The 18,312-nt window shown below is 40.4% G+C and overlaps 1 protein-coding gene across 1 annotated transcript in view; it reads right to left on the bottom strand.

Moving 5' to 3' along the window:
• The window catches only part of herc2 (HECT and RLD domain containing E3 ubiquitin protein ligase 2), a 40,154-nt gene that overhangs the window by 11,397 nt on the left and 10,445 nt on the right, over positions 1–18,312 (bottom strand). Inside the window, 56 exon segments of the mRNA XM_055164434.1 lie at positions 280–451; positions 708–933; positions 1,114–1,258; positions 1,328–1,499; positions 1,671–1,752; positions 1,832–2,009; positions 2,168–2,402; positions 2,546–2,627; positions 2,745–2,856; positions 2,944–3,119; positions 3,196–3,287; positions 3,509–3,614; positions 3,729–3,919; positions 4,005–4,144; positions 4,218–4,326; positions 4,452–4,577; positions 4,651–4,819; positions 4,905–5,003; positions 5,144–5,286; positions 5,399–5,666; positions 5,797–5,939; positions 6,168–6,314; positions 6,649–6,787; positions 7,110–7,340; positions 7,479–7,675; positions 7,863–8,010; positions 8,238–8,422; positions 8,781–8,963; positions 9,141–9,333; positions 9,581–9,768; positions 9,860–10,051; positions 10,135–10,286; positions 10,366–10,502; positions 10,581–10,757; positions 10,934–11,067; positions 11,143–11,338; positions 11,694–11,821; positions 12,181–12,313; positions 12,420–12,634; positions 13,105–13,255; positions 13,442–13,545; positions 13,633–13,809; positions 14,177–14,362; positions 14,483–14,638; positions 14,804–14,988; positions 15,071–15,218; positions 15,221–15,248; positions 15,326–15,450; positions 15,710–15,938; positions 16,252–16,452; positions 16,554–16,744; positions 16,940–17,191; positions 17,265–17,378; positions 17,505–17,662; positions 17,762–17,913; positions 18,075–18,263. Of these exon segments, the coding sequence (XP_055020409.1) occupies positions 280–451; positions 708–933; positions 1,114–1,258; positions 1,328–1,499; positions 1,671–1,752; positions 1,832–2,009; positions 2,168–2,402; positions 2,546–2,627; positions 2,745–2,856; positions 2,944–3,119; positions 3,196–3,287; positions 3,509–3,614; positions 3,729–3,919; positions 4,005–4,144; positions 4,218–4,326; positions 4,452–4,577; positions 4,651–4,819; positions 4,905–5,003; positions 5,144–5,286; positions 5,399–5,666; positions 5,797–5,939; positions 6,168–6,314; positions 6,649–6,787; positions 7,110–7,340; positions 7,479–7,675; positions 7,863–8,010; positions 8,238–8,422; positions 8,781–8,963; positions 9,141–9,333; positions 9,581–9,768; positions 9,860–10,051; positions 10,135–10,286; positions 10,366–10,502; positions 10,581–10,757; positions 10,934–11,067; positions 11,143–11,338; positions 11,694–11,821; positions 12,181–12,313; positions 12,420–12,634; positions 13,105–13,255; positions 13,442–13,545; positions 13,633–13,809; positions 14,177–14,362; positions 14,483–14,638; positions 14,804–14,988; positions 15,071–15,218; positions 15,221–15,248; positions 15,326–15,450; positions 15,710–15,938; positions 16,252–16,452; positions 16,554–16,744; positions 16,940–17,191; positions 17,265–17,378; positions 17,505–17,662; positions 17,762–17,913; positions 18,075–18,263 (8,987 nt within the window).

Here is an 18,312-nt window from a genome sequence, read left to right as displayed (position 1 = left end):
TCCCTGTAGGAAAATTTGTCCTCTACATTTCACTCATACAAAGGAGCATATTCAGATCTTGAGTCAGGAGTATCAAGCTGTAGGATGAATCTGTTGTGCATATTTCAAGTTTGGGGAAAACACCCTGACATAAAAGAGAACATGCAAACCTAGTCCGAGAGTTGTAGTTGGGACTTTCTTGTTCTGTTTATGTGCCACCAACATGACATAACTTGAGTTCTATATGTAGTTTCTTTTTAAATCTTCTTGAGTGAATTTAAAAAACAGACTAGCCCGTACCTTGCATACATGATCTGCAGAGCAGATAGCACATGAGTGAGTGCCTGCTGTTTGGCCAGTTTTCCATCGAGGCTCAGGAGGATTTTGGCAAGAGACGGCCGGTTTGGCTTTGAGCTGCTCTGACCATTCAACTTGTTACTCACAGACGACGGGTCACTGTCTGCCTGCACGCCTGGTATTAAGCAAATCCAAAAGTAGGGAAAAACTGTTAGTGATGCAAAAAAGAAAGTTACAAATGGATCTAACTATGGATCTCTGAATCAGGACACAGGACTAGCTTAATACACATAAATTAAGCCCAACATATATAATTATTTTTCCTTTATAAAGCTTAGAAAGATATTAAATTTATATTAATTCTTCACTTAGAAGTTAATGCTCATGAATGTGTTTAAAAACAAATTTTCAAGTTATTCGATTCTACCAACCTAAATAAGATGCTCCAAGTGAGTCCCTGGCTGTCTGGAAGAGGACAGGTTCATGAACTGAAGGAGTGGTCACGTCCACAGTGGTCCAGGCCACACTGTGAGATGAGCCACAAGCCACTCGAGTGATTTTCTGTCCCTCCAGACCCTGCACCAGAGTGGGCTTCCTGTTCACAGTGGTGGTACCATTCCCCTGCTGCCCATGGTCATTGTCCCCCCATGCATACACCTGAAATATAAATGTTTTTTTTTAAGTTTGGAAAAAAATAGTACAAACAATTGTATAGACAGACATCTTCATGTGAAAAAGAGTAAATCAAGTTGAATTAAAAAATATTAAATTTTCAATGCATTTTCAAACGATATTACATGGGTATATACAAAACTAGAGGAGAAGATGAATACAAACCTGTCCGGTCTCAGTGACAGCCAGACAGTGCAGAGCTCCAACAGCAACATGGACAATCTTTTTGCCCCTGAGCCCTTCCACCATCTGGGGCTTCCTCACATGGACATCAGTACCATGTCCCAATCGAAAATAGTCTCCTTTGCCCCTATTTACAGCATATTGATTAACCCAGTGCAAGTAAATAATCTGACCAGTGATAATACGTAGTTCTTACCATGTCCACACAACTCCAGATTTAGTGAGTGCAAGTGAAAACTGCGCCCCACATTCAATCTGGCACACGCCCTGTCCATTCAGCCTCTCTATGTTCTGAGGAATGTTACATCCTTCACTGCCTCCACGACCAAGTTTACCAAAATCACCATCACCCCATGAAAACACCAACCCTGGATGAAGAAATGGATAATATTCATACACAATATTAAAAGTAAAGAATTATTGACTTATTCATTCAACTTCCAGGGTGGCAACTAATTATTCATAAACCATAAGCTTGTTTTTAAACATTAGCAGAGAGGGAAATGTGTACTTTTTATTAAATATTTTGAGAAACATACCTTCATCCGTAAGTGCTAGAGTTTGAGCGTCCCGACTGCCACAAGCGACCTGGATGACGCGATGTCCCAAGAGCACTTTTACCTGGAAAGCAAACACAATATTTCTTTGTGATCCAGAACTTTAATCTAAATGCAAATTCAAAAACATTAGCCTAACTTACCAGTTTGGGCCTTAATTGTGTGGTGTTGTCTCCATGTCCAAGGCGGCCGTATTCTCCCAGTCCCCAGCTGTAGAGCTCCCCACTGGAGGTAATGGCAGCGCTGTGGGAGCTGCCACATGCAATGTCCCGAATACGCTTGGTTTTAAGCGCCTCTATCAGCCGGGGCTTGTCACAGTTCCTTTTCAGAATAAAGAATGAATAAAACAGAGGTATAGTTATAAAGGTGAAATGTAGGTATAGAAGTTAGAATTATTATTTGGTATAACAATTTGTAATTTGTAATGCAACGCTGTGATATCCTTATGTTAGTATTCTAATAACATGTAAAAATCCTACATTCTGCTGAAGTGTCCCAGTTTGCCGTCGTCCCCTTCACCCCAGGAGAACACTTTCCCATCCACAGTCAGAGCCATGGCATGGCGCCCTCCAGAGTGCACAGCCACCTTCTTCACCACGTAGTTGCTCAGAGCTGTGATCTGTCGCGGGATGGGTATGGTCCCACTGGACAGACCCAGGCCCAATCTGCCGTTGGTGGCCTCTCCACAGGCGTAAATCTTACCCTCAACTGTGACTGTAAAAAGAGACACAAATTCAGTTCAATATTAGAATTTGGAAACCTGTAACTATACTACAATTGTGTATTATGAAAGTTAAATAATTTTGATTAGAAATTAAATTACACATACTCTAAAAGATGCAGCTTGTATTACTCACCAGCAAACAGACTTTTGGAGCCTCCAGCCACTTGCACCACATTCAGAGCAGAGAGAGTTTCAGAAAATGATGGCACCTTGATCTGCAAGTAAAAAAAAGTCATTTAATATACAGCACTTGCCCGTGTTACAATCACTTAGGTCAGGCAGAGAATGAATACTAAATGCATGGGTTAAATTGAAGAAAAATGCAAAAGTACCTTGGAGCCCTTGAGTCCTCCAAGCTGGTCTTTGTCATTCAGACCCCACACAAACACTTTGGTCCGGATTGTTGCTGCAGACTCCAATCCTGATGACTTTTTCCGGGCGAGGCTGGTCCAAATAAAAGGCAAACCAATTATTGATCAGATTTGAAATGCAACATATTTTTCACATTGAGGACACACTATTATTACAAACCTCCCAGTAGCAGCTTTCTCCTCATCCTCCTCTTCATTGTCAGAGGCAAGAAAAGGAACAGTGGCCAAATCTTCATCTTCAGCTCTGATCCGTCCGACAATGCTCAGTCCATGGATTTTACAGTCTATGCCAGCACTGCGGCACTGTTTAATGGCAACCTCAATGTAGCGGTGAAACTGTAAAGAGGGTTTAATAGTTTGTCACTGGTAATATACCATATTCTAAATATATATGTTTTAAATGTGCACATACTTCTGTACAGTCAGCAAGGAGGAGGACATTTGTGTCTGTGGGATTGATGTTAATTGTTTTCAGCTCGATTAAGTTGTTCAAAGAGCTTCCACCTGTAGAGAACATGAATAAAGTAATGCCACTTGTACACTGAATGCACAAATATGTATTGCAAAATGATATATCCATATCGGTCTGGTCAAAAGTCATCATACACAGAAAAGTTTATTCATGGATTGGCCAACATTTCATAATATCTACTATCAAATAATCATGTTTGTTTTATGTATGGTTTAAAATATAATGAGTGCAGAAAAAATGTCATACACCCTACCTGAGACCACTACTAGAGATGGCATGTAGCTACTGTCTGCTGGATCCACAAGCATCTTTAGTCTATGCACAAGGACATCTGGGAACAGCTCCAGACGAATCCAGTGCTGAGAGAGAAAAATATTGTGTGATTTCAAATAAAGAAATCCCTTACTCATAATATCACAGAAAGTACTATCCCCAAATAAACGTTTTAAACTTCTTAAATTAAGTTAATGTACCTTTCCTTGCGATCCGGAGGACTGCCAGCACTGGTCACTACAGTCAATGAGGCGAGACGCCTGGTTCACAGAGGAGGAGACGTTCAGGCTCTTCACGGCTCGGGACCAGTCGTCGATCAACATCCCACGCTGTGTGTTGTGATGTTTCTTAAGTTGTTTCCCTGAGCGACCACAAAAAGCTGGAGATTGGCCTATGGAGAAATGATGAAAGCAAGTTTTTAAGAAAAAACTGTAAATAAAGTACTGGGCATTTAGGGAAAGTATTAAAAAACATACCACGTTCATTGATTCGGCCAAAGGAATGTCTGGTGTTGTGTTTTCGCGTTTTGAAGCAGTTTTCACAAAAGTCAAAATCATCGCAATTTCTACATTTGAATCTGGGGCCATTTATTGGAAACATCTGGCAGCCATCACACCTGAAACCAAACACATATGTAGACCAAACAAAAAAAAGATCATACAATACAATCAAGTATTTTATGACCTTACCTCACTCCAAGATGGACACTGGGCACTAGCTCCATTTCAGACAGAAGGCCAGTCCAGTGAGATTGTTGGGGGAAGTCAACAATTACATCCTTTCCATTGGCACTGAATGCTAAAATATAAATGATAAATAAGTATAAATAATAAGTCATTTTATTTTATTCTCTGCTCAATTCATAACAAGCACGAGTATTAGTAATAGTAGCAACAGTGATAACGACAGTAGTAGCAGTTTACCTTTCACAACTCCAACACTCCGATGTGTTACTGATCCCCATTTGTATTTTGGTGTAGTTACTGTCGGCTTTACTCTCACTTTATCCCCAATTCTTATATGAGAGGGAGAACTCTGAGGCGGGAAGCCTGTAAAATCCATTGACAATGACAGATACGGCCACAAAAGATAGCTATAAATCAGATAGTTTAAAATAATTACCAAGAAGCTCAATGTGGATGTAGCGGACCCAGTATGTTCCTCCTTTTTGTTGCCAGTCGCATTGCACATTCAAGTCGTGGAGTCCATCTCTGTCCAGCTTTATAACTTTACCCATATCTCCATCATAAACCTCTTCATATGTTCGGCAGCATTTTACCATCATCCCGACCTATGTGCAGAAGATAGTAATAAATGTTATAATGTAATAAAGAATAAGAAATCTAAGGAGAGGAGTTATTGACCTAAGAACTTGCCTGTATATTTTCACGAACATAAACAGCGTAGTCATCGTTACTTTGAAAATCAGATCTCTTCTTAAATGTTTGGCTTTCGGTGACCACTGCTCCAGGAGGCTAAAAAAAAAGAAGAAAAAAATACTATAAGCGTTACTTAACAATCTTGATTCAGTTCTTTCTTAGCTAAAATACATAACAACGAAGCATTAATATTCATACGAGAAAATAAACTGAACATAATAATGTAAGCTGTGTACCACTGTGTAGGCTGGCTCGCTCTCCTCCAGTTCCTCGAGAACTTCTTCATCTGAGAATTCATCTGACACTGTCTCTGCATCAGACAGCTCAGTCACATGGATGTCTGGGTGGTCCAGTAGCCAACTCACCAGAGCCTCAACACCTAAACAAAAAATATACGCTGTTAATTTAAGACAGTCATAATTTCTGTCATCTTCACATACATTATCTCCCAGTAATTAAATTTACTGTGAGGACCAATTAATGTTTAGTACCTGGCATTCCTGAGGCACTGCCTGTAGTTCCTGACAGAGACTTTAGGGCAAATTCGATGTTCTTTCGTGGGAACCCCATCTCCATGAGCTGAACAACTATGGGTAAAGGGGGGACTGGAGAAGTTTTCTGTTTCTTTTGTTTTGGGGGTCTGACGTGTTGAATTGTGACAGGAGTGGTGGCCTCGCTGGAGCTGCTCTCCTCAAACAGAGGAGATGAGGGGTGGGCTGATTCCACTGCCAAGAATTGACACACGGCCAGAGCTGCAGCCTAAATTAGACAATAACATTAGGTAACATTACAATATAACTTAGCTTCAATAGCCTTTTCAAAGAGTCTAGTGTTGTTACTAGTTTTGCTACCATCGCTTTCTTGTTCTGAAGAAAATATTTAGTCTTACCTCCATCTCACGTCTGTCAAAAATGGCTTTGATGGGGGAGGGCTGGGTGGCAGCAGACAAAAGTTGTTGTAGCAGAATCATTGGAGGAAGTGGTCCTTCAGGAGACAAGTCCCCCACATCTGGAGAGGATACGACTGGATCCTCTGCAAGGAAAAAGTGCAACTCATAAAATTATTAAGTGTATGTGTCATAAATAATTACATTTGATTTAAAGTTGCTAATCTGTTGTATATATTAAATGTAAAAGAACTTTTTTCTAACCTAACCAAAAAGTGTAAACGATTACTCGAGTATGAACAGTTACTTGAGTGACAGCCCATATATAAAAATCTCAAAGCCACATTGCACATCTTAATGTTAGTTCAACTCACCACTTGGGTTAGGTCCGATGTCAACGACTGCAGGCTGAGAGAGGATCTGTCGAAGTTTGTCCTGGTGAAAGAGTAAAGCCCGTCCTGCTTTTAAAATGTAGAGTCTCAACTGCTGGCAACGGAGCAAATGGATGTCCACCTGGTCAGCTGCAAGAAATTTAGTTTATTTAGTTTATGAGACAGGGATCATGTAAAGGAACATTAATCAAAGAAACACTGAAGAGATGCTTTGTGTCAGTCTGTAGCTCTTAGAGCTAATTTCCATCTGCAAGTCAGATTAGTTTCATACCAGAAAATTTGTAATTAAAATAATGTAAATAATCACTAACACATATTTTGGTCTATGCAGATTTGACTAAAACTTAAGAAATTGAATTTAAAAATTCCTAAGGACATTTTTGCAATATAGTCTGATTATAATACACAGATAGTATGCAATGTTAAAATAGTCAATTACATGAATCTGAGCAAATGACTTTACCAGTAAAGCCACGACTTAAGGACTTCTTCATCCGTTGTTTTTCCAACTTGCTTCCTGCCAAGCTGACAAGCTGGGCCCACACTGACAACATGGGGTCAGTGAAGGGTAGGTTATGGGCACTGAATGGCACTGCTGGCAACTTCATGAAAAGAAAAGAATAATTGCAGGGTGATAAGCAACACGCTACTCTAGACACTTATGTGATTGGCTTATTTGGACATTGTGCAGAATTATGGACCTTGTCACTAGTATAAATTATCATGTTCAATATTTATGGGGTTTCCTTTTGGATATTTTGTTAGACAAAACATAGTTCAGTAATACTGACTGCCACCCCAAAACTGAGAGACAAATGTATGAATAGGTCACAGGGTAAATGTTTTTAAAACTCCAAAAAAATTTTTTTGAGTGACTGATCTATCTATATGTATGCAAGCCATTTTATGTGTTTTCCCACTTACTGGTTTGAGGTGGCTGAGCAAGCACACCCTGCACGTCCTCATCTCATGAAACTGAACAGTGATTCGTCCTTTCGGAGTGATTCGAGTAACTGTGCCCTCTCCGTACTCTTCATGAACCACCTGCCCTCCAAGCCTTAACCGACCATCTATTCCCCCAATCACAGACAAGACGGCCATCAAACTGCCCACTCTCGGACCCTCTGAATCAGGGAAATACTCCTCCAGGAAACACTATGAAAAATAAAGAATATTCATATCAGTTAGGGTAAATAAACAGAGGGTACCTGATGACTAACATTAGAGATTATATCACACAATGATAATATGGAGCCCATAATGTACGGTATATTATGTATTTCTAATACTTACAGCTTCAGACTGGCAGCCCACCATCACATCTCCAATGGCACTGAGCTGGTTGTTGATGTACTCATTTATGAGGCTGTTCCATTGGTTGAGGGAGTGTAAAGTGCGCAGAACAGCAACAATCTCCTCGGCCAGAGTACTGCTGTGAGTGGCTGTCAGAGAGGCCTGTGGGCGGGACTTTCTCCTCCGGAGAGATCCATCTGTTTGGAGGACAAGTTTGTGGAGAAAGAAAAATGTTGATAATGGTTGAAATAACTGAAAAAACATATTTAATGACCATTTACATATTAAATTAAAATTTAAATCCCTATTTTGGCCCAAAATTAGAGATTATTGCCCATGTTTTGAAATCATTCTGACCACCATTGTACATCCAAAGAAACCTACCTCTAAGCAGCGGCAGATCTGAAGAACAGGTGCTCAGCAAGCTCCCAAGAAAGTTAAACAACTTCTCCACCAGGAACTTCATGTCTTGAGAGCGCTCCATCTTGTCCCATGAAGGCAAGACTGCCTGCAGGAGGCGCAATGCAAGGATCTAAAAACAGAAGGACACACAATTGAAAATACTTTACAAAAAGCTGATAAGCAGTATTACTGTATTCGGAGTACGTATGGAGATTTTGTGTCGTGGTTAAGTAAATATAGTGAGATGGAAATTCTAACTTAGAACAGTCCATGTACAACACCTATACATTAAACTTAACAGAGCCCTGTAACCTTTATATGACCACATTTAGAATCTTAAATCCACAATAAATGCACCTGTCTTTGCAGTGTAACAGCATTAAAAGACTGGTGACCCTCCACTATCCGGATGAGCAGGCTGATCCATGCTGATGTGCTGAGCGTGCTGCACATCTGGGGCATGAGTGCGATGGAGCGGATGAAGCCCAGAGTGCACCAGCTCCGGTGCTGCTCCCGGGACACCATTCTGTGGGAGTGACAGCCTGAAAGCACAACACAATTATGGTAACACTCTACTCCTTATAAAGTTACATGAAGTAATGTAGCAAAGCATCACAAATAAGTTACAACGTGATTTGATAAAGTCTGATCTTATCTTATCTACCAGTGAGATTCAAGTCTTTGCTACTCATTAACAATCTAGTAAAGTGATTCAATCAAGAGACAAATAATGCAAATGGTGCGGCACACTCTGCTGGTGACGCACACATAAGGCGCATGGCTCCAACAGTTTAAATTAAACAAAACTGGTCTGCAACTTGTCCAATTAAGAAGCCATTAATGACCAAATAGCAACTGATAAATAAAGAAACCATACTGACTAATGTACAGTAAAATCACCTGATTTGTCATTGGCTCCACTCTCCACGAGCGACCTCAGAAGTCCGCAGAGTGTCCGGGTGGCGTCAGTCTGTAACACCTCAGCGTGGACTCCAGCCGACAGGGACAGCATCTTCAGCAGGTTCACGGTGCTCGTCAACATCATGGCCGTCGGGTGGGTGCTCTTTTCAAGCAGCTCTCCATCTAAAATAGACACAAGACAAACATTTTTAAATAGATCTTGACACACAAAAATGTTATTGTTTTTCTTTAAAACATAAGATTTGTCAATCAAGTCCAAGAGGGAAAAGATTTTGGTGGCATCATATTGCAGCTTTAATTAATATATTGGCTTTATATGTCATTTTATTGTGATCTTACCAACATCATCCTCTGTGTCAGAATCCTCAGCAGGGGGTTGAGTAGCTGGAGGTGGTTCGGCAAGTTTCAGGTCATACTTTCCTTCTTTGCCCATTCGGTACGAGTTTGTGCTGCTGGTGTCCCATTGTACTCGGATCCAACCATCCTCTCCCAGTTCTCCAATGACCCGACCCAGACCTGGTGCTGGTCCATCCTGAAGGAAAACACGCCAGGTCATATAGAGCATGAGATCATATTTTGTTCATCTCCCTTATCAACACTTAAAACGTTTGGCTCAGTCTTTGCCTAACATGGTAATCTAGAAATTGCACTTTTGCGTTTTAGTCTATTCACCTTCACCTGACAATTATTCTGATTATTTTATTGCGCAAAATACAATATAAACTTTTTCAGTCTTCAGAAATAGGAAAAAAATTTAACAATAGTTTTATTGCACTTACTTGGTCTCCCCACTTCCAGTCCACTCCCCTCATAACTCTGGTTCCAATCTTCATCATAGCAGCCAACTCAGGCCCTGATGCGGGGAGAGGCGTTGGCGTGGCCTCTTTCCTGGACTCCTCCAAAACAGTGGCTGAACCTCCATGTGCACACAGATTCATGTCCTCCTCACTGCTGTCTGTGCTTGGCCCTAGAATACACAGAAACAATTACCATTCAATATTTATATATACATATTTCCTAGTATATAAAGACTACACATCTACACATCCATGTCTTACCTATCAGTCTGAGAATACTCTGTGTTAAAGCCAGTACTCCTGAATTCAACAACAGACTGAGGCTATTGGACCCATGTTTGAGTGACAGCATATGAATCATAGCAAGGAGGAAACGTGCTTGAGGAATAGTGCCTAGGCTAGGCCCTGCCGGGTTTTCATTAGTGATGGTTTGCAGAGGAACAGGTTGCAACCCTACAAAGAAATATAGACAAGACATTATAAGTGATCAATAAATTGCAAGGTAAAAAATTATACTGCATTTTCTGGATATTCACCATGCTCCTTGAATCGTGCACTGGCTTCCAGAAGGATGTTGCGAACATTTTGAATGGCCCAAGAATAAAGCTTTCCAAAAGTGACCTCCAAAAGCATACGGTTGAATGGTGGGATCAGATCCACATCTTTTAGACAATCAAACAATGGTTCTCTGCAAACCAGAAACATTACACAAACATTAAATCTAATACATGCATTTTACTGTGTTAATTGTTTTAACCATGACCTACCCAATGTTGGTCCCTTCTGGTATGATCCTTTGCCAGCCACACAGCATTGCATATTGCACAGACGGCAGCAGAAAGTTTTTCGATGCCAACTTCAACATGGTGTCAATCCCCTCAAGTCTTACCTCGGCCCTCTCCAACTGAAAAAACCCAACAACTTTCAATTAAGAACTAAGCTAAAAAATGTAATCAATTAGACAATGCTTTTATTGAAATACCTGCTTCAGAAGACATTTCCTCATCTTTTCGACATCCAGAGGCTCTTCTTTCAGAGCGAACTCCACAATTGTTCCCATCAGACTGGACTGAGGGCAGAAGCCGTGAACACTGTGCTTAAGCCAGCGGTATTTCTGCACATTGGCCACAGTATTGAGGAGTGGCTGCCACTTGTCCTGCTGCAGATTAGAAATATAGTTACTGTACTAAAATTATGTTAAAAAACAGGGTGTAACATCAACATGCACACTTCGGACAGAAAGTTGGGAAAACTAATTAGGAAATAACAAAATAAATACCAATAAAAACAAGAATTGACACAACAAAGTCAAGTAAGAAAGAAAATAAACTATACCTTTGTTGTCTTGCTGGTAGGAGATTTCCTGTCAGCCGGTGGAGGGGTGAGATTTACATTAAGCTCCTCCTCGTTGGTCCCTTCATTTTCCATCTTTGGCTCTTCAATATCAGCAGAATCTGACTTTTTAGGCACTGAAAATACACAATAATTTACATTAATAATACCAGTATAATGGCAAATGCATTTAATTTCAGATTCTGACTTACCTCTTTTTTTCCGCCGGTCTCTGATGAGTTTCTGGGCAATTCTCCTCCATCGTGGCTGGGAGCTCAAGAGCTTCAGTTTGGAGACGATGGACAGGTCGTTGCTCACGGCAGGACGAAGCTCATTAAAGAGAAACCGAAGTCTCTCTATCACTGGAGCACACACTTCCTTGTAGGAGCGCCCCTGTTCCTGATGCGTCTGAAATAAGCCCAGAAAAAATAACTGAGTTGTAGCTTTTAATAAATAACATATTGCAACAGGATCTGGAAATTAATTAATCTGCAATTTGAATGATAGCAATTATGTCTTTGGAAATATTTCATATGTGGTCTTCAGGGGGTCATGAGTATAAAACCACTTAACCCTATAATGCAGACCTCTACACACATTTTCTAAAATGCATATCATTTTGCTACCCATAATGAACATAAATATGCTAATATATGTGAATTGATTCTGGATATAAAAAACGTAAATCACAAATTAAATTGCAATAGTTCAGCCCCAGCTTATGCTCTTTTTTTACTTAAGAAGAAAAAGTATTATGCCTTACCTTGATTAATGAGCACTTGGCCTGGTAGACCATTCGGCACACTTCTATCACAGATTTCGGCAGAGACCTTTGTTTCCCCTGGTCCACACCCAAGGCACATTGACTAACGAGCGAAAGAGCAACATGGCCTATGAAAGATAAAGAAAAATGTTTGATGCAGAAAAATGTGTAGACCGTTACAAAAGCAATCTCTGCCCTGGTGTAAATGCACAATTAAATCTCTTCGGAAAGAAATCTACACTAAAACAAAAAGTCATCATTTTTTATTTCACTGCATTTTGCTCCTCATTAACCAATAACCTAAAAACCATCTTGTATCCATAGTCCAAGACAAAGCCATATTGAAAATTACAAAACAGAGCCAAGACATTGACCCAATAATATTTACACCATAAATTATTTGCTTTGGAAAATATAATAAGCAGTGTCAGATCATATCTCTCAATGCATAGGTGTACTGGGGACGAGTCTCGTGGCTAGTAGTTACCAAGGTCTTGATGCTTGAGCAAGCAACAGAGCAACAGCCGCCCGACCTCCTCCACTGGATGTTCTGGAGGGAATGTGATGGGTGTAATCAGATGGTACTGCTTACAACATCGCTCTATTTGGCACAGAAAATCCTAAAATACAACAAATACAACAGATTAATAGTGTCATATTTTTTCATTTTAGCTGGCTTAAATGGTAAATGTACAAGCAACAGGCAAATGTAATGATTTTTTCTACCTTGACAGAATGGTCTTGAATGTTGTTGTCAGCGATTGCTTGTAGAAATGGCTGTGCATGATCACTGAGTGTAATCCTCCTTGAGTATAGTTTAGCCTTATCTGGAGTTGTAGTTCCCAATGAACTACAGTGGTCTTCATCTTTCTCTTCATTGTAGTTATAGTGAATCTGACTGGTCTGGAGCCCGCCAGAGAATATAGATGACTGAAGCCATGCTGTAGAGACAATGTTAAAATTATTTTTAGATGGACTAGAGCAGCTTTGGGTTGTAGGCATGTAACAGTAGTAATAATACTATCAGGTTTAGGTTTATTTTAGTAAATATGGGACAGTGGACATTTGTATTTATATATTGTGAGGAAATTTATTATTTTGTAGATGTCGTCACTAAAAGTACCCCAAGAAGCCTGTAATGCAATCAATAACAGCATCTTGCAGGTTTAAGCTTAAGGGCAACATCTTCATCTTGACAGCACTACACAGGAAAAGGAACACTTAACTATAGGAGCTAGCAAATCTTGCTACTGTTTGATATTACTATGTCACAGACTGAATGGTATACAGTTGGTTAAAAAAACTTAGTTACAGACACATACAGTGACATCCATTTTAGATTTGACACTTCCATGGACAACATGCAGAAATCAGTACAGTATACAAGTGTATAACAATATATAAAGCTTACTGGCACACTCAATTTCCATTGAAGACAGAGGAGTGCTCTTGGCCAGGTAAGAAGCATGAAGACCAAGGAGGAGACCAAGGTTCCTCTCTGTGTCAATCAGCGGAGAGGATAAACTACTAAGATCAGGTGTGGTCACAGTTTCCTGGTTAGGCTGAAAACAAAAACAGCACATACACTTACAATGAATGTATAATCTTCTCTATCTGCCACAAAACACCAAAATGAGCTGTTCCTCTGATACTCATTCTTACTCCTTCTCATCCCATCATTAACAACCATAACCTCTCAGATCTCTTCCTATAAGCTATGGTATGAAATTGAATACAACAGTTCTTACCTCCATATAATGGCCAACACAGAAAGCCTGCATGGACTCTCTGGTGTCTTCAAACTGCAAGGCTGCCTCCAAAGCAACTACAGGGTCTTCTCCAGCAAACTGGGCTGTAAAAGACAACATAACATTTTCAATAATTTGTATTTTACCTATGAGAAACAGTTGACTTAGTTTGTACATATTGACAGGTTTACCTAAAATACTGTTCCCACTTAGTGATTGTGACTGAGCCTGGAAGTCCTTGATGTCATACACTTTTCCATCAATAACTGTCCAAAAGCCACCGTCTTTGTTGTGATTTTCCAGATCAGCTTTACGGATAAGAGACACTTCCTCATTGTTCTTGCAGCTCTGCCCAGTGAAGAAAGACCCTGCAAGAAACGTTCTATTACTTAAACATAATAAGCAGGCATTGACTGAGACACAAAAGGCGACTGAGAAGCACAGTGTAAATGCCGCAGCAAAACTGCAACAGTTTGCTGCAGCAAAACTCGAATTTCCCTCAAGATCAATAAAGTGTCTCTTTCTCTCTCTTGCTATGTGTCTATTGAATGAACTATATTGCCCCTTTAAACCAAACCAAAAAGTAGCCAAAACACAAACAATTTGATCAGTATCCTTTTCTCCTTTTTATCCTCTTTTTGCTTTTCTGTTTTATTATTTATTACACAATTATCTTTGTGGTTGCATTTGCTATTGCTCTAATCTATACAATGAGCTGAAAAATTATGTCTATACCCATGATGCCAGGCCAGGCCAAGTCCTCATTATCGTCTCTCTCGTGTCCCGGGGCTAAATGATTAAAGCGATCAAGATGTTCCAAAAGTCCAGCTAGAAGCGGAATTGACCCGGTCTCCTGCATTAGACCTGCATCGATGGTGAGGAGGAGGATGATGGAGACCACCAACTCAGGCAACAGAACTCCTAATACAGAGGAAATAAAAATTAACATACATAGGACATAGTATATGGTTATAACTGCAGTTATGTTTTACACGTGGTCCGCACTGTTTTAGTATTTAGCTTTAGTTATTTGTGACTTACCTGTTAGATCCCCTTCAATGACCCGCGAAACCTCAGCAAAGTGCCTGCGACCAGTGGAGGCTATACTTGTGGCAACTGGAAGTATGTCTCCAATGTGAGTGCACAAAAGAGCAATGTACTTCTTCAACAGCGACCCAACACCTAGAAGCTCTGGATCTGGAAAAACAAAATAAAAAGTTTAAAATGCAAAATTGAAATAAGCCATCACCTTAGACATACGTTTAATGCATTCTGAAATCTGTAATAACATTACTTTGTACCTCGGTACAATATTACACAGAGAGTTACATTGCACTAGATATGTACAAAAGCGTCACTTACTGTATCCATTTACATGCTCTGTGCCATTGACACCAAGGTACAGCTTGCTAACCAGAAGCCTCTGAAATCGTAACAGCAAATCTAGAGATGCAGACCGTTCTTTGCTGACATGCTCCGCCTCCAGGTAGTTGGAAATACGACGAGCAACATCTTTTAACCTCGCAATTGTTTGTGAGGCAATGTTCCTGAGGCAATACATAATAACACATCAAACTAGGCTTTACAGTAGAAAGCCAATTATCACTATACACTTTAAGCGAAGCATACCTCAGCAGCTGCTGTACTAGCTGCACTAAGGGCAGGCTCTGTTTTCCTGCAGACTCGTAGATCCCAGTGTTAATTAAGTCTTTGTCCAACATGGTGCGACAGCGGTGCATGGAGGATGCATTGGCCTCTTGTTCATCTATCTCTTTTCTTTCTGAGCCTCCTTTTTGGCTTCAATATCCTGTTATGAACAATACCTTGATAAGTTGTCACTCTAACATTAGGCTAAGCATATAAATAATCACAAAATCATGCTACCTGTATCTCAGCAGTGATAGCCGCGTTCAGTGCAGACTCCAAACCTCCATCAGCCATTAGACTGCTAACTAACAGGTCAATCATGAACCTCCTCCCTGGGCTCACACTCATCTCGTTACCAGATGCTGTTCAAAAAAAAAAAAAAAGAAGAAGAATGAATGAATTAAACAAATTATGAGTTAACATCTACCCAATATTATCAGCTAAAATAAAGTATTTATGACCTTGAAACAGTAAGGCTTTATTGAGCATGAAACTATTGTATTCTGAAAGAAAAATATCATTGATTGCAATTCTCAAGGTGTTAAGAACTATTTTGTATGCTCTCAATATTGCAATGTAGGACCTTTTCTCCATTCGAGCATAACGGTATTGAAGACTCACCAGCATTAGGCAGGAGTGAGGATAAAGCCCTGGCCCTCTCCTCTGCAGTGGGCAGCAGGACTGACCATCCGCTCTGGAGCACAGCCTGAGCCGCTGCCTGGACCGTAATGAGGACTCCCGCATTACTCGCCAAAACCACAATCGTCTGTTTGAGGTTATTGAGTAGAGTGCTGCCCAGTCCAAGTCCCAGCTCCTCTGGGTCTACCTGGTTACTTATGGCTGCATGGAGCTGCAAAAAAACATGAGCAATTAAAAATATTGCTGTTGTTACTCTTGTGACTAAATTACTTGTGCAACGATTAGGCTAAAAATAATACTTTATTCTTTTCATACAGTGAATACAGGCATCTAGAATATTCATCAGTTCATCTTTCAAAACTTCAAAAGTCAGATTGGCCCACTCAGAACCCAGGTGGCAGCTCACAACTGAAACCATCACCAAATTCTGCTTTGCCTCACTTATGTTATAAAATGATTTCAGATTTACAAATAACCCAACTGATTCATATCAAGTAACACAGGCAAAACAAAACAACAGATACCTGGAGGCGAAGCAAGTTGAGCGTAGCCACCACCATGCACTCCTTCTCTTGTGGGGGGGGCCAGTCCGAGCTGCCGTCCATGCCCTCGCTCACCTGCCGCAGCAGCAGGTCCAGCTGTTCAAACGTCATGGGACAAACATCCACCACAAAGGGGACACGCAACCCCACGGACCACTCGGAGCAGGACGACCATGCAAAACTCTACAAACAGGCATTTACAAGTCATTTCTCTTCTAAAAGAACTTGTTGGATGATCATGTACTTGAAAACTGACTAATTGACAAAACTTGAAGTGTAGTCACCTGTCCTGGGCCACAGGAGATGCCCACAATGTGTTTGGAGTTCAACCCTGGCAGAGCTTTTGGCTGTTTCTTATTGGAAAGTGTGTCGAAGTGCTGTAGTTTGTCATTACTTCCCCAACTGTGGACATCTCCATCTTCAGTGAGGGCCAGGCAGTGTGTGGAACCCACTGCAATGTCTACAACCTTCTTTCCTAAAATAATAATAAATAATAATCATTAATAAATAACATAATTAATGACTACTTTTAATGAATATACTGCATATACAAGTGCCTACCTTGAAAAACATTAGAAAAATCAATAAAAAATTTATGTTGTATGGTATACTTAAAGGTATTTAACTTGTAAGTTTGACTTGATAGCAGTTATTCTTGCAGTGGACTCACCTTGCAAACTGTCAAGGAACTTGGGGTATCGCACATGTTCATCTGTCCCGTGTCCAAGGCGCTGGTTGTCTCCTTTACCCCAAGTGTAAACCTGTCCATCTTTAGTCAGAGCCACAGAGAACTGGCTCCCACAGCAGACCTTCACGATGTCCAAATCCTGTAGCTTCTCCACTAGTTTGGGAGTCTTACAACCATCACTGCCTCCTCTGCCCAGTTTACCATAGTCTCCATCGCCCCACGACCAAACCTGACCTGAAAGAGGGTTTAAAATACACATTTATTGCTGTTAAAATAATGCAGAAAGTAAAAAAAAAATTAAACTTACCATTTTCTGTCACAGCTAAAGTCTGGGCATCTCCACTTCCACATGCTACATCCACCACCTTTAGTCCCTTCAGTGCAGTCACCAACAGTGGCGTGGTTTGGTCCTCACTGGAGCCTAACAAACAACCATTAAAAACAATTCTTCTTAATATAGAATTATTTACAGTGGTAAACTGTCAACTCCTTAATTTCTCAAAATCTTTCATCAAATAATGTAAATTCTTCTTTAAGAATGGTTTACCATGTCCCAGTCGTCCATAGTTGCCTCTGCCCCAGGTGTAGAGCTCTCCATCAGCAGTAACTGCGGCGCTATAGGTGCTCCCACATGCCACATGCACTACATGTTTCCCAACTTGCTTCCCGTTGAAGGCTGCGATCATTGTAGGCTCCTCCAAGTACCTACAGCAAATTATAAGAATAAATTATATTATATGGCATAGAACATCTGTAATTATATTTGGCCATCTAAACAGTATGTATATAAAAGTTATCTCTTACGTGGTGTCTCCATGTCCCAGCCTCCCGCCGTCTCCACAGCCCCAGGAAAACACTTCTCCATTGGACGACAAGGCCATGAAGTGTTGCCCATCCGGATGAGCTGCGAGTTTGGTGATTTTTCTGGAGCTTAATGCATGGATCAGCATCGGAGCCTGCAACAACAAATAATACTTTTAGGGTTAAAAGATGATTAAATTTAATTCTAAAGAAAATGCATAGATGCATTACACAGTTGACAAAAGTCTTGTGGATTTATTCAGAAATACAATATTTTATTTTAATTTAAAAAACAACAACAAAATGTTATACTGACCAAAGTTGTGCTTTTGTAGTTTTGTGAGTACACAGCCCCAGTGCTCGACAGGATGAGGAAACATTTTTCTGAGCAAACAATTTGAGCCACACCGAGGTTGGACAGGGCTTTACACTGAATGGGTCCACTCACATTGGCATATAACTTCCAGCCCAGGAGACCCCATGCAATCACCTCCTGCAGTGTGCCCTAAAATAAGCGAGAAAAACAAAAGTCAGTATTTACTGTAGTCTGGGCT

This window comes from Boleophthalmus pectinirostris, unplaced genomic scaffold, assembly GCF_026225935.1.
Source record: "Boleophthalmus pectinirostris isolate CB_2022bp ecotype Guang Dong unplaced genomic scaffold, ASM2622593v1 HiC_scaffold_7, whole genome shotgun sequence".
NCBI lineage: Eukaryota > Metazoa > Chordata > Actinopteri > Gobiiformes > Gobiidae > Boleophthalmus > Boleophthalmus pectinirostris.
This window is presented reverse-complemented; position numbering and strand designations above follow the sequence as displayed.